Source organism: Orcinus orca, chromosome 14 (assembly GCF_937001465.1).
Source record: "Orcinus orca chromosome 14, mOrcOrc1.1, whole genome shotgun sequence".
In the NCBI taxonomy this organism is placed as follows: domain Eukaryota; kingdom Metazoa; phylum Chordata; class Mammalia; order Artiodactyla; family Delphinidae; genus Orcinus; species Orcinus orca.
In genome coordinates this window covers 10,549,582-10,565,520 of record NC_064572.1, presented here as the reverse complement: position 1 = coordinate 10,565,520, position 15,939 = coordinate 10,549,582, and the positions used below count along the sequence as shown (strand labels likewise).

Sequence of the window (15,939 nt, the reverse complement as noted above, 5' to 3'; positions counted from 1 at the left end):
ATCCCATAGGGTTTGGATCATCGTGTTTTCATTGTCATTTTTCTCTAGGTATTTTTTGATTTCCTCTTTGATTTCTTCAGTGATCTCTTGGTTATTTAGTAGCATATTGTTTAGCCTCCATGTGTTTGTGTTTTTTACGTTATTTTCCCTGTAATTCATTTCTACTCTCATAGTGTTGTGGTCAGAAAAGATGCTTGATATGATTTCGATTTTCTTAAATTTACTGAGGCTTGATTTGTGACCCAAGATGTGATATATCCTGGAGAATGTTCCGTGCGCATTTGAGAAGAAAGTGTAATCTGCTGTTTTTGGATGGAATGTCCTACAAATATCAATTAAATCTATCTGGTCTATTGTGTCTTTTAAAACTTGTTTCCTTATTTATTTTCATTTTGGATGATCTGTCCATTGGTGTAAGTGAGGTGTTAAAGTCCCCCACTATTATTGTGTTACTGTCGATTTCCTCCTTTATAGCTATTAGCAGTTGCCTTATGTATTGAGGTGCTCCTATGTTGGGTGCATATATATTTATAATAGTTATATCTTCTTCTTGGATTGATCCCTTAATCATTATGTAGTGTCCTTCCTTGTCTCTTGTAACATTCTTTATTTTAGAGTCTATTTTATCTGATATGAGTATAGCTACTCCAGCTGTCTTTTGATTTCCATTTGCATGGAATATCTTTTTCCATCCCCTCACTTTCAGTCTGTATGTGTCCCTAGGTCTGAAATGGATCTCTTGTAGACAGCATCTATATGGGTCTTGTTTTTGTATCCATTCAGCAAGCATGTGTCTTTTGGTTGGAGCATTTAATCCATTCACGTTTAAGGTAATTATCGATATGTATATTCCTGTTACCATTTTCTTAATTGTTTTGGGTTTGTTTTTGTAGGTTTGTTTCTTCTCTTGTGTTTCGCACTTACAGAAGTTCCTTTAACATTTGTTGTAGAGCTGGTTTGGTGGTGCTGAATTCTCTTAGCTTTTGCTTGTCTGTAAAGCTTTTGATTTCACCATCGAATCTGAATGAGATCCTTGCTGGGTAGAGTAATCTTGGTTGTAGGTTCTTCCCTTTCATCACTTTAAGTATATCATGCCACTCCCTTCTGGCTTGTAGAGTTTCTGCTGGGAAATCAGCTGTTAACCTTATGGGAGTTCCTTGTATGTTATTTGTCGTTTTTCCCTTGCTGCTTTCAGTAATTTCTTTGTCTTTAATTTTTGCCAATCTGATTAATATGTGTCTTGGCGTGTTTCTCCTTGGTTTTATCCTGTATGGGACTCTCTGTTCTTCCTGGACTTGGGTGGCTATTTCCTTTCCCATGTTAGGGAATTTTTTACTATAATCTCTTCAAATATTTTCTCAGGTCCTTTCTCTCTCTCTTCTCCTTCTGGGACCCCTATAATGCAAATGTTGTTGCATTTAATGTTGTCCCAGAGGTCTCTTAGGCTGTCTTCATTTCTTTTCATTCTTTTTTCTTTATTCTGTTCTGCAGCAGTGAATTCCACCATTCTGTCTTCCAGGTCACTTATCCGTTCTTCTGCCTCAGTTATTCTGCTATTGATTCCTTCTAGTGTATTTTTCATTTCAGTTATTGTATTGTTCATCTCTGTTTGTTTGTTCTTTAATTCTTCTAGGTGTTTGTTCTTTCATTCTTCTAGGTCTTTGTTAAACATTTCTTGCATCTTCTCGATCTTTGCCTCCATTGTTTTTCCAAGGTCCTGGATCATCTTCACTATCATTATTCTGAATTCTTTTTCTGGAAGGTTGCCTATCTCCACTTCATTTAGTTGTTTCTCTGGGGTTTTATCTTGTTCCTTCATCTGGTACATAGCCCTCTGCCTTTCATCTTGTCTATCTTTCTGTGAATGTGGTTTTTGTTCCACAGGCTGCAGGACTGTAGTTTTTCTTGCTTCTGCTGTCTGCCCTCTGGTGGATGAGGCTATCTAAGAGGCTCTGGTGGTGGGTAGAGCTGACTGTTGCTGTGGTGGGCAGAGCTCAGTAAAACTTTAATCCACTTGACTGTTGATGGGTGGGGCTGGGTTCCCTCCCTGTTGGTTGTTTTGCCTGAGGCAACCCAACACTGGAACCTACCTGAGCTCTTTGGTGGGGCTAATGACAGACTCTGGGAGGGCTCTCGCCAAGGAGTACCTCCCAGAAGTTCTGCTGCCACTGTCCTTGTTCCCATGGTGAAACAGAGCCACCCCCCGCCTCTGCAGGAGACCCTCCAGCACTAGCAGGTAGGTCTGGTTCAGTCTCCTATGGGGTCACTGCTCCTTCCCCTGGGTCCTGATGCACACACTACTTTGTGTGTTCCCTCCAAGAATGGGGTCTCTGTTTCCACCAGTCCTGTCGAAGTCCTGCAATCAATTCCCACTAGCCTTCAAAGTCTGATTCTCTAGGAATTCCTCCTCCCGTTGCCGGGCCCCCAGGTTGTGAAGCCTGACGTGGGGCTCAGAACCTTCACTCCAGTGGGTGGACTTCTTTGGTATAAGTGTTTGTGAGTGTTTGTGAGCCAGTTTGTGAGTCACCCACCCAGCAGTTATTGGATTTGATTTTATTGTGATTTCGCCCCTCCTACCGTCTCATTGTGGCTTCTCCTTTGTCTTTGGATGTCGGGTATCTTTTTTGGTGAGTTCCAGTGTCTTCCTGTCGATGATTGTCCAGCAGCTAGTTGTGATTCTGGTGCTCTCGTAAGAGGGAGTGAGAGCACGTCCTTCTACTCCACCATCTTGGTTCCTCCTCCCATTTTATTGTCTTTTGATTGTCTTCAGAAGACTTAGAAAAGAACTTTTGGAGGCCAGAATGAACCCCTTCCTTTCCCTGCATTGAAAAACTTCTGCTGAGTTCACATTATTCTCAGCATAGAATCCAAGCTGCTTTTGCTCTCAAGCCTTATATATCAATATTTTGGACCCTCCCTGCCTTGGTTTAGAAGGATTAAGTAACTTGCCCAATATAACGTAGCTAGTGAATAGCAGAGCCAGGACCTTTCTGATTGCAAATACGTTGTTTAAATCATACTAGTCTGCCTCCCAAGCCCACAAAAGAGGGAAAGCTACAAGCCTGAATTATTTTTTAAATATAGAGATTTCAAGAACAATTTCACAGCGGAGGAGCTATTTTTAGACTAAGCATCTAATCACATTTGTTGCTGGTGTTATTTTTAGTTTGTTATTATTCGGTCTTGCTCCATGACATTATTCATCCATTCTGGATGTGAATCGAGTTGCTGTTGTTGTTGATTTCAGGTGTCATTGTGTCAGATGACCAGCCCGTAGCACCAGTGTCATCTACATCACCTGGGATGAAAACGGAACGCTTACCTGCTTCTAAAGGGCACGTGCCGGAAACCATGACCACGTCAGCAATACCAGTGAAACCAGTCGTGGCAGAAACTTGCATCAGTGATAAAGGGAAGGAAAAAGGGGGCCAGGGGCAGTCCCCCTTCTGCCACAGATCCGAGGGTGGCTTGGTGGACAAAGAAGCCGTGAAGAAGGTGCCCTACCTGTCTTTGTCTCAATACGACTTACTGGAGACAGATGTTTCTTTCCAGCCTTGGGGGAGTGAGAATTCCGTCCCGATCCCAGAACCTGGGAATTTTGCCTCCATCAGGGAACAGTTGCAAAGCAAGTCGCCTCAGGACAGCCTGAGCAGTAGCTGCCCTCAGTGTAACACCGTCATCGCCAAACCTGGGCGGGAGCACGTTTCCCAGCAGGTGGACCCACCCTTGAACCAGGAGGTGGATGACTCAGATAATGAGGTCGCTGTCACTCTTATAGATACTTCTCAACCTGGAGACCTGCTGAGTCTGCACGAGCCCATTAAGATTGTCATCACCATGAGCAGTACCCCCAACTCCATGACAGACTTGGAAAGTTCTCTTCACCTGAAGGTGGTTGGTACTGAGGCAACCGGCTTCACGTGTGATGCCGAGCCAGTTCCCCCAGGGGCCGCTGGTCCTGAGAAACAGATGAGAATTCCCATCATCACCCTTGAGCTGTCTGAGGGTGGAGGAGGAGGCATGGTGTGTCCTGAAGGCAATGGAAGTGACAGGACGCCGGAGAGATTGATGGTGGAGGCGTCTTCCAATCCATGTTCTGGCTATGAATCTGGGGACGGGGGCGATGCCACCCAGGACCACAGTCCTTCCCCAGGAGACCCCTGTACAACCCCGCCACCCACGCCTGATGTGGTCTCCGAGTCTGAGGGGGGCACGGAAGTCCAGGCTAACCTTGACCCATCATCTTGTAGAACCAGCCAGGAAAAGAGACACTCCCAAGTCCTCAGTGTAGACAGCGGGACAGACGTCTTCTTGAGCAAAAGTTCCGCAGAAGTTATTAACGATAAAGAGCAAACAATGCCAACTTCCAAATCTGACCTGGAGGCCAAGGAAGGACAAATACCAAATGAATCCAACTTCCTGGAATTTGTCTCCCTGTTAGAATCAATTAATACTTCCAAGGTGGTGGTATCCAACCAAAAGAATGAGCCGGCAGAGGAGAGCAAAGACAGCGGGCTTCCTGGAGGTGCGGGCTTCTGTGATTTGATTTTGCAAACAGCGGGATAACTGTTGTGTAATTGTTGGGTGCTTGGTGTCGTCACTGATATTTGCTGAGTGTATCAAAACTAAGCTGTGTGATGAGCATGGATTAAACCTGGCTTATTCCACCAGGAAATTTAAGGCATAGTAATGAAGATTTGGCTTCCCTAGGCAAGAACGTTTACTTCTAAGGAAATGAGCAGTTATATTTTACCATGGTGACAAGACCCCTGAAGGTAGCTCTTCCTTAATAGAATAGATGCAGAACTTTCCTGGCGGTCCAGCGGTTGAGACTTCACCTCCCAATGCAGGGGGTGCACGTTCGATCCCTGGTTGGGGAGCTAAGATCCCACGTGACTCGTGGCCAAAAAAACCAAAACATAAAACAGAAGCAATATTGTAACAAATTCAATGAGACTTTTAAAAAAATAAATTAAAAAGTAAAGGTATGAAAAATAATAGAATAGATTCATTCTGGGAAAGCTGATTGTAAAGCAAATTTCTGTGAAAGGAATCCACTTTTCTGTTGAATTCCATTATATAATCTGTGCTGAATTCTCTAATTATCCCAAGTTGTAAACATAATTATAACAAACACACAGCTCTTAATTCACGCCGGCACCATCCTAAGGACTTTACAGATATTAACACGGGTGACCATCCGTGGTGGTTTGTCCAAAAAGGCCCTCATTAACGTGTGTTTTGCCAACATAATTATTAATAATGCTGCCTTTCACTCTCAAAAGGGTTCCCAGTTTGAGCAATATATTATACAGTTAGTCTCACTTTCACTCATTTAGTCTTCACGTAACCTTGTGTTATGGGTCCTGTTATCATTCCTTTTTTGCAGCTGGTTTTCACTACCTTTCCCAAGTTAGCCTAGTAAGTCTACAACTCAGCTTTGATTCCAGGCAGTCTGGCTACAGAGTCAACACTCATAAATAATAAACTATATTTCCTGTATGAATAGAAGATTCATTCTCTTAATATCTCTGGGCTCAGTTTCCTCCCAGGCAAAGGATGTTACTGGACTAGAGTTTTTTTTGTTTTTTTTTTTTGTGGCCACTCCACATGGGTTGTGGAATCTTAGTTCCCCGACCAGGGATTGAACCTGGGGCCAAGGCAGTGAAAGCGCTGAGTCCTAACCACTGGACTGCCAGGGAAGTCCCATGGACTAGAGTTTTTACAAAGTCTTTTAACTTTATTTATTTATTTTTAATTAATTAATTAATTTTATTTTTGACTGCGTTGGGTCTTCGTTGCTGCATGCGGGCTTTCTCTAGTTGCCGCAAGCGGGGACTACTCTTCATTACAGTGCGTGGGCTTCTCACTGCGGTGGCTTCTCTTGTTGCGGAGCACGGGCTCTAGGCGCACGGGCTTCAGTAGTTGTGGCACTTGGGCTCACTAGTTGTGGCGCGCAGGCTTAGTTTTTCCACGGCATGTGGGATCTTCCTGGACCAGGGCTCGAACCCGTGTCCCCTGCATTGGCAGGCGGATTCTTTTTTTTTTTTTTTGCGGTACGTGGGCCTCTCACTGTTGTGGCCTCTCCCATTGCGGAGCACAGGCTCTGGACGCCCAGGCTCAGCGACCATGGCTCACGGGCCCAGGCGCTCCGCGGCATGTGGGATCTTCCCAGACCCGGGGCACGAACCCGTATCCCCTGCATCGGCAGGCGGACTCTCAACCACTGCGCCACCAGGGAAGCCCTGGCAGGCGGATTCTTAACCACTACGCCACCAGGGAAGTCCCAAAGTCTTTTAACTTTAAATGTCCATACTTCTTTGATTTTTGAGTACATCATTTCTGCCTAGGTCTCTGAGAGCATATCTATATGGTAGGATTGCTTGCAGGAAGTTGTGGTTCACATGGCAGTAGCATATCTTTGTGCTGTGATTGTCCCTTTGCTGCTGCCTGTTCCCTGCTCTTTGGGCCAGTCAGGGGGACCCTTTGGCTGTATGCAGGCAGCTCCCAGCGACTTGCTCTTTTTTCTTTTGTCTTTCTAGTGCTCTGCCAAAAGGCTTGCCCTGCTTGTGGGTCAGTCCAATCTTGCCTAAAAATTCATTAAGTCTGAATATTGAAGTTATGTAAAGTGAATGCATTCTCCGTGTTACTATGTCTGTGTATCCAAGATTTTGCATATGGAGTAACAAGAACAGGAAAGATTCAGCTAAACTTTATAACAGACACATGCAGTACAAGAAAGCATTGGTTACTTTGAGATACTAGACACTTTCTGATACAAGATTTGGATTCTCACCGTCTAATTCATATAAAGGTTCACGCATCTTGACCAGCACTGTCTAATAGAACTTGCTGCAGTGATGGAATTATCCCGTATCTGCCGTCCAGGACAGCAGGCACTGGCCACGTGTAGCTATTAAATACTTGAAATGGGGATTGTGCAGCTGAGAAATGGAATTTTTAATTTTATTGAATTTTACTTCATTTAAGTAGCCACTGGCTACTGTATTAGGTAATGCTGATCTGGGTGATGTGTTTCTTTCCGGGAAGCTGTGTGTGGGGAGGACAGAGCTCTGGGTTTGGAACTTGACAGCCCAGGGCCAAATTTTGGTTTTGCCGTCCAGCGGGGTGAGCTTGGACAACTCACCATATCCATCTGAGTCACAGTAGCTTCAGTAAAGCAGGAATAATAATACGTTACAGATTTACTGTGATGATTCAAGTAAGAAAATATGTGAAAAGTCTTGTACTTGATCAATTTCAGACTTCTCTTCTGAGGTTCCCCTCAGGCTATATGTGAGGTTTATTTGGTCTGTCTACTTAAGTTTCTGCTCTTAAACTTTTCAGCCAGCCACCTTCAATCAGAACAGGGTTGAGTTGGAAACCTAGGGGGTGTGCAAAGAGATGTAGATACTATGAGGTTTTCTATGGAAAGGAACAGGCTTGGTTGTCGGGAACTTGCAGGTACAACAGGGAGGGAGGAGTTGGACTGGATCGTATGCCTATTCCAGGCAGGGACAGAGTTTTTTTTTTTTAATTTAATTTTTTAAAATTACCAAACATTTGCTCTTCTTATTGTCCTGGGAATTACTCTCCTGCCTCCTATTTTTTTTTTATTGAAATATAGTTGATTTACAATATTATACTTATTTCCGGTATCTAACAGTGATTTACAATTTTTAAAGATTGTACTTCATTTAAAGTTCTTATAAAATATTGGCTCTATTCCCGGTGCTTTACAATATATCCTTGTAGCTTATTTATTTTAAACATAGTGGTTTGTACCTCTTAACCCCCTACCCCTGTCTTGCCCCTCCCCCCTTCCCTCTCCCCACTGGTAACCACTAGTTTGTTCTCTATATCTGTGAGTCTGTTTCTGTTTTGTTATAGTCACTAGTTTTATTGTTTAGATCCCACATATAAGTGAGGTCCTACAGTATTTGTCTTTCTCTGTCTGACTTATTTCACTAAGCATAATGACTACAAGTCCATCCATTTTGTTGCAAATGGCAAAAGTTCATTCCTTTTTATGGCTGAGTAGTATTCCATTGGAAATAGCTGTACCACATCTTCTTTATCCATTCACCTGTTGATGGACACTTAGGTGGCTTACATATCTTGGCTGTTGTAGACACTGATGCTGTGAATACCTTTTCAAATTAGTGTTTTCGTTTTCTTCAGATATATACCCAGGAGTGGGATTGCTGGATCATATGGTGGTTCTATTTTCAGGTTTTTGAGGAATTTCCATACTGTTCTCCATAGTGGCCGTACCAGTTTACATTCCCACCAACAATTACTAGGGTTCCCTTTTCTCCATATCCTCAACAACATGTATTATCTGTAGACTTTTTGATGATAGCCCTTCTGACAGGTGTGAGGTAACGTCTCATTGTGGTTTTGATTTGCTTTTCTATGATGATTAGCAATGTTGAGCATCTTTTCATGTGCCTGTTGGCCATCTTTATGTCTTCTTTAGAAAAATGTCTATTCATGTCTTCTGCCCATTTTTTGAATCGGGTTGATTTGTTTTCTTGATATTGATTTGTATGAACTGTTTATATATTTTGGATATTAACTCCTTATTGGTCATATTATTTGCAAATATTTTCTCCCGATCATTAGGTTGTCTGTCTGTTTTGACAGTGGTCTCCTTTGCTGTACAAAAGCTTTTAAGTTTAATTAGTCCCATTTGTTTGTTTTTGCTTTTGTTTCCTTTGCCTTAGGAAACAGATGTAAACAATAATACTACGATTTATGTCAAAGAGTGTTCTGCCTATGTTTTCTTCTGGGAGTAGTTTGTTTTTTGATCTTACATTTAGGTCTTTAATCCATTTTGAGCTTATTTTTGCATACGGTGTGAAGAAATGTTCTAATCTTTTTCTTTTACATGTGGTTGTCCAGGTATCTCTATGGTACTCTTTTTTTTTTTTAAATAAATTTATTTATTTTTGGCTACATTGGGTCTTTGTTGCTGCGTGCGGGCTTTCTCTAGTTACGGTGAGCGGGGGCTACTCTTGGCTTTGGTGTGCAGGCTTCTCATTGCAGTGGCTTCTCTTGTTGCGGAGCATGGGCTCTAGGTGCATGGGCTCAGTAGTTGTGGCACGTGGGCTCAGTAGTTGTGGCTCACGGGCTCTAGAGCGCAGGCTCAGTAGTTGTGGCGCATGGGCTTAGTTGCTCCGCGGCATGTGGGATCTTCCCGGGCCTGGGCTCGAACCCATGTCCCCTGTGTTGGCAGGTGGATTCTTAACCACTGTGCCACCAGGGAAGCCCTCTATGGTGCTCTTATTTCCAACCCAGGTCATCTCCACAAAGGCCTTTAAATTATCTTTAGGTCTTGGGGATATTCTAGAATTTGAGGTTATGGAAAACCACACCCTTATCAACAGCCTTTAAAGCCATGTTTTTGTTTTCTTTTGATACAGCTTTATTTTACTTTGTGGAAATAAACAAAGACTGCTCAAATGAGAAGAACTAAGGCTATCATTCAGAGCTTGCTACAGCGAGAGTCAGCCACCAGCATTTTGGCAGCGACTCCAAGGCAGGCAGAGGAGTGGGAAAGCTTTGTAGTGGAAGAAAGGAAGGCTTTGGGTGTGATTGCAGGCTGTTGGCCTGGGGAAGCTGGAGGTGGGGTAATTAGAGCACCCTGTGCGATTGGTTAGGGGAGCGTATTTGGCTTCTTCTGATTGGTTGGATTTCTCTGGTTGGAAGCAGGGGCAAAAATTAGGGAAGCTCTGTTATTATTCAAGTCCTGGCCATTTGGGACTGATTGTTATAGGGGTTATTATTTGGCTTTCTGAGCTATTTGCTAGAAACAGTGGTCTGAGTTCCTGCAAGTCTGACTTGTATCGTGTATTGGTTTTTTGGCTGGTTACTGTAGGTTATGGGTTGGTTTTCTGGGCTGGTTGCTGTAGACTGTAGGTCAGAGTTCTGTATTTATATATATTGTCTGGCTATTATCCATTTGTATACTCAGTTTCTTCTAGACTTTCTAAGAAAATAATCATGATGCATGTGAAGATGATTATTGAAGAATTATCTGGAGTATAGAAAAATTGACAGACCCTAAATTTATAACAGTAGGGGTCTAGTTTAATAAATTATACTTTTAAATGTTGTATATACTTCAATTTTTGGATAATGTAGAAGAATATCTCACGTAATTAAATATTTATAATGCTTTAAGATAAATAGAACAGCTATAAAACAACATTTGTTTTCTAACTGTTCTATTTAGTTTAGTAAATTATATTAATGTAATATTATATAACTTCCATTTTTAGATGATGTAGATGATGTAGGAGAATGTCTAATGTCATTAAATATTTACAATACTTTAAGTCAAGTAGAACAGTTCTAAATCAACATCTGGATTATGACTTAAATTTTGAAAAAAAAAATGATGCCTAGAAAAAAATACTGGTGTGGTATGTCTCATGTTGGCTCCTGTAACAGCATGGTGGGGTTAAGAGTAATTTAAGATTTTTTTTCCTTTTCTCTAGTTTTAAATTACATGGCATTCATGTGTATTATTTTTAGAAACAGAGAATTCCTATAAACGTGTATTTTTAAAGGGAAAAAGAAAAAAATAACCCATAGGTTGACATATGTAATGTGCCCATTTAAGGGAAGGAGAGACTAAGGTATTAAAAGCGAAGCGAATGGATGGGTCCACATACATGTAGTGTCAGAAGGTAGAGCTGTCTAAACATGCCTCCCTGCAGTTTTTACGTGACGTGATCACTGGCTAAAGCTGTTTGTTATGATAGCACTTTCTCACAAATGTGTTTCTTGAAAACTGTGAAAACTTCTATCCTGACAAGCTGTCAAATGAAAGGCAAACATTTTTGTACCAAAGAAATTCTGATCGTTTCACAGATGCACTGGGAATATTTATCTTCAGGACTCACTTGGAAGTCAGCAGTGTTTCTCTAAGTACTTCAAGTCCAAGGATGAAAAACTTTGTTGTATACATGATGATGTGATTTAGACCCCACTTCACCTTTTGAGACAGATCTTGGTGGGCTTTCTGAATGCCATGTCTTGAAAGAGCCTGTAGGTTCAAACCACTCAATCGTGTTCTTCTCTCAGGCAAAAATTTATGCAGAAGAAGATAGCTATTGGTATCTTTGGTCATGGGAATACAGAGGACATTGTGACCTTAAAAGTGGCCATTGGGTGTGTCTTTAGATAAGGACGGCTGACCCTCAGGGGTCATTCCACTTTGCATAATGGTGTAAACTAAGACCCTTGTTCTGGTCCATTATTTAAAGAGGATTCTAAAAATTCAAAAACCTGATATATACCTATTGATCTTGGAATTCTAATTCATCTTAAAATATTCTCAGGGTAAGGCGTAGGCATAGTATCTCACTGAGTCCTCCACAGTGCCAAGGTGTGGTTCAAGGTCAGCTCTACTTAATGAGCACCTACTTTATGAAGAGGCCAATTCTACCTTCAGCTTGAAAATTTAGATTTTGAGAATGAGTGAGAAGGAAAGACTGATAAGGTTTTAAAATGCAAAATGAGACTTTACTCCAAAATCGCCATTATTTTCCTCGATGCTATTCATATATGAGTTATGAACCTTTCAGGACTAAGTTAACCAAAAGGGTGATTTTCAACTGGGTAAGCCAGTGGTCACTGGAGTATTACAGGGGAGTCCTTGAATCCATATGTAAAATGATGGTATTTGTAGATGTCTCAATAACATGTCTCTGACACATACACACTTCTGTTTTTCAAAAATATTTAGGTACTTTCGTAATTAGTAAAATGAAAATTTATCTAAATAAAATGTATTTAATTTATTTTAAATGTATTTATTCTGAATTCATAGGAGCTATTTAGATTTTCTATCTATTCTTGCTTCAGTTTTGGTAACTTGTTTCCAAGTATCTTCCCATTAATTTCTTATTTAATATGATGTTAACACATAAAGCAATGTTTTTCAGATAACCATTCCCAGGAGAAAAAGGAGGAAATCCTAGAAAGTGAGAAGCCCAGTGGACCCAACGCCAAGCAAGGAAAACCAGACGTGCAAAGTCAAGAGCACACCAGCACCAGCCCCGGGCTCACTGAACCTGCCAAGATCCCGACCCTGTAAGGATAACTTACGTCTATAGCTTCATGCTGGTGCAGCCTCACTTACTGGCTGCTTCTTTTAATGCTTTCTTAAGGGTAAGGAGGCGTTCCACATTGTTTCTGAAATTTTTATGTATGTTAAGTTTCCAGGGCAGTAGACAGAGGCAGATAATCTACAGGGTAACTTCCCAACAAGATAGTTCTGTGTTGCAAGTCATCAGTGGACCTGAAACATCTGTGCAAGATGAGATGTCTGTGGATGCGATGCATGTCTTTATCGATGAACATGGTAAGTCTTTAGAGCTCTTTACTCATGACGTAGAAGGGGGAAGGCTGGCAGCTTTCTCAAGGTCCCATGTGGTCTCTTAGCCTGAGGACAGGTTTCCCCTCTATCTGAAAGTAGAGTGGTCCTACGAGATCTTTCCTAAACTGAAAGGGTATGAAGCAAAGAGGCAGTTACCTAAGGATGCAAAAAATACATCAGTATAAGACACAGATGGTCCTAATTCAAAGCTATGGCAGCTTGATGCTGAGATACTGGGTATAGTACCTGGGGAGGGAGCTTGGTGATGCTACTCTCATTGCTTGGGGTGTGCGCTGGCTGTATAACTCACTCCAAAACAAACGCTGAATGCTCTTTTCACTTTTAGCCCTTTAGAAGCAGAAAAAATTTTCGGATTTCTTTCAGTTAGCAAAAACATGTACTAAGGTAGGTCTTTCGTAAAAAATGAGGTGGCGTGAAGTGAACTTAAAAAAGCGGGGGATACCTGTACTAGACTGGAAGAGGAAGGCTTAGTTCTGCTTGCTCACACATAATGTTCTTAGAACAGAGTGTGCGTCCTCCTGCCTCAGGGCCTTTGCACATAACCGTGTCCCTGTGCCCACATTGTGCCATTTATCCTTCGGATCTCAGTTCTAAAGAAAGTTCTTCAGGAAAACCTTTCCTGGATTTCCCAGGTTTAATCAGGTTCTTCTGCTCTTTTGCTTTCCTAACACCCTATCCTTTTCCTTCTTTGAGACTGTTACAGCTTCTAATTGTTTATTGACTTATAATAATTTGATTAGTGACATTTTCTCCCTCACAGTTGTAAACTTTGGGAAGGTAATGCCCAGTACCTAAGAAATATTCATTGGATATATGTTGAAAATCTGACCCTGATATATTTTTAATACCTTGTTATAAAAAAGATTTTAAAAAGTAATAGAAAGGAAGGACAGAAGGAAGAAAGAACAAGAAAGAAAGAAAGAGAAAGAAGGAAAGGAAGGAAGAACCATTAAAAGGCAAATTCAAGGTTCCTTAGATAAGGGATATAGGTCTTAGTTTTTGTAGGTCGGGTCTTGGGTTAAGTCCCTTATAGATCAATGTAAACTTATTATTCTACTCTCACAAGGATCCTGGTTTGGATAATAAATGATATATTACCCTCTCTATATAGATCAGCGGTTTATAGTTTGAAGTGCTTCTGCATCTGCAGAAATACAAAGAGACTTTTACATTATGAAGAACGACAGTAGCACTTCTATCAAAGCCTCCAGAGGGGCCGTTGGTTGTCACTGTGAATGTTTCTTTTGGGGGTACAACCTTGAAGTTGAGGTCCAGCACTACAGCCTACATTGCAGCTGCTCATAACAGACAAGGTTAATTATGCTTCCCTGTCACCCAAAACCTCTTCTGGGGAGAGACCGTTTACATTTACAAAGTGAACTGCTTTTCACACCTCACTACCCTGAACCACTTTTGCAGGCTAATTTAGCTCCACAAATTAATTCCATCTCTTGCTTTTCCTCATTACCAGGCTGACATACCAGTCAGCAGCTGTGCCAATGCTCATCTGCAAATTCAAAGGTTGGGATGGCCCCTTGTGGTCCACTGATCAAAACCACACCCTTAATAAGCCTCTTCTGCACATGATACAAACAAAACAAAACAAAACCCAGTTACAGCATACACAGATCATCCTTACACGTGAAGAGAATATACAGAAGAAATGCATTGAAAAGAATACGCAGAAGGGGATTAGACATGGTACAAATGAATCGATGAAAAGCAATTAAGTAATAAGTAACTGAGTCATGTGATATCACTTATATGTGGAATCTTAAAAAATGGCACAAATGAACAGAAACAAACTCACAGACATAGAAAACAAACTTATGGTTACCAAAGTGGAAAAGCGGGGAGGGATAAATTGGGAGTTTGGGATTAACAGATTCACACTATTATACATAAAATAGATAGACAACAAGGACCTACTGTATAGCACAGGGAACTATATTCAATATCTTGTAATAAGCTATAATGGAAAAGAATCTGAAAAAGAATGTGTATATATATATATATATATATATATATATATATATATATATAACTGATTCCCTTTGCTGTACACCTGAAACTAACACAACACTGTGAATCAACTGTACTTCAATGAAAAGTAAGTAACTGAGTCAAACTTGTCTAAGCATATTATCAGAGAGGTACGTCACGATTTTCTTAGCTAAGTTACACATTCTATGGAGAAATACAAAGAATGGACCTAGTCTACCAACAATTATCATTAAAATAGTCCAAAATGGGTTCTCTCTAACTTGGAAAAAGTATACGCGGAAATGATCATATACGAATAACTGTGTAATCTTCTTTGCCGAAATTTTGCAGGGGAAATTAAATCCTGTTACTTAAAGTCTGGAAATCAGAAAGAAGACCCTTTCCAGCATCAGCCATCAAATTATGACGGCTTCTCTCACGCTGGGTAAGTGGGGCTTGTTCTCACGTTGGGGAAGGTGTCGCGTTGCTGCCCCCAGCAACTTACACGCAACTGACTCTGAGTGTAAATGAAGTGAAGATCCTGGTGTAGAATGAAGGTGATAATCCGTCTGTAGGCGGCAAAGCATGTGGGTTTCACGTGAAAGAAAAAGAAAATCAGATATTGTAGAATAATTGAAAATAAACAAAACCACTTTCATAGTAGCTACTTCCAAAAATGAATATAACACGTAGGCATAAATAGAGGGGAGACCTGTGCAAACAATTATAGGAAAGGTGGTGATGCAGCTCAAGAACACGTTATTAAACTCTTCTCAAGGAACGGACTAGAGATGTGGTTAGTTCTCGTCTGCGCCGACAAGCTCTTTTGTAGATAGATGATCTAAACATCCTTTCTCTTCTCCTTTAGCGTGTGTTGAGTAACTTTCCTGATCACGTTAATTAAGTTGATGTTGAATTCGCTTGCGTATCCAGAACGTACGTGGATTCATGGTGGCGTTGGGCAAGCTCTAAATCTTATCATTGGTGGACCGAATTCATCCTTCATCCTGGACTTCAAGATTCTTTGAGGATAACCCACAGGGCCGTGCCTCAGTGGCTTGCTCTGAGTAAGGGAGGAGACTTTTCATGTACATTTCTCTAGAGGTGTACACCTATTTGAGGATGTGTGGAAGACTTGTGTCATGTCACAGGGATGCCTTAGGCTTCACACCTGGAGAAGGGAGGCGTGTAACTCGAGGGAGTTACAGGAACCCTACTTCCAGATTCTGGGGTGCAGTGTTCCTTCCTAAGGTCAGAGTTTCCTTACCAGGTATGCCTGTTCCAGTGTGCCTAGAACAAAGTCTGTTCTTGCCCCTGCAATCTGGCCTCCAGGTGGGATTCTGGCATGTGGCAACCTTTTAGGGTGTCCTCTGGTCACCCCGGCTGCTTCTCACCTTCTCGGGAAGCTGGTGTCAGCCGTCATGGTAGACCTGATAGGTGCGCTAGGTGATAGCTCTCCTGGCCTCACCACCCCACCTGGGCGCTAACCCTGAAGCAGCCTGCTCGGGTCCAGAATCAGTCAGGCACCGCCTCCATCACCCACATGC

The 15,939-nt window shown here is 41.6% G+C and overlaps 1 protein-coding gene across 7 annotated transcripts in view; it reads left to right on the top strand.

The window, feature by feature from the left end:
* PCNX2 (pecanex 2) overlaps window positions 1-15,939 on the top strand; it is a 274,063-nt gene that overhangs the window by 24,814 nt on the left and 233,310 nt on the right. For all 7 annotated transcript variants that reach the window (XR_007471226.1, XM_033408945.2, XM_049696787.1 and 4 more), the window contains 4 exons: window positions 3,248-4,525; window positions 11,955-12,102; window positions 12,228-12,373; window positions 14,744-14,837. Coding sequence is in view for 6 of the 7 variants with exons in the window: in XM_033408945.2 (XP_033264836.1) it covers window positions 3,248-4,525; window positions 11,955-12,102; window positions 12,228-12,373; window positions 14,744-14,837 (1,666 nt within the window). In the remaining variant the exon portion in view is untranslated. The remainder of the gene's footprint in view (window positions 1-3,247; window positions 4,526-11,954; window positions 12,103-12,227; window positions 12,374-14,743; window positions 14,838-15,939) is intronic.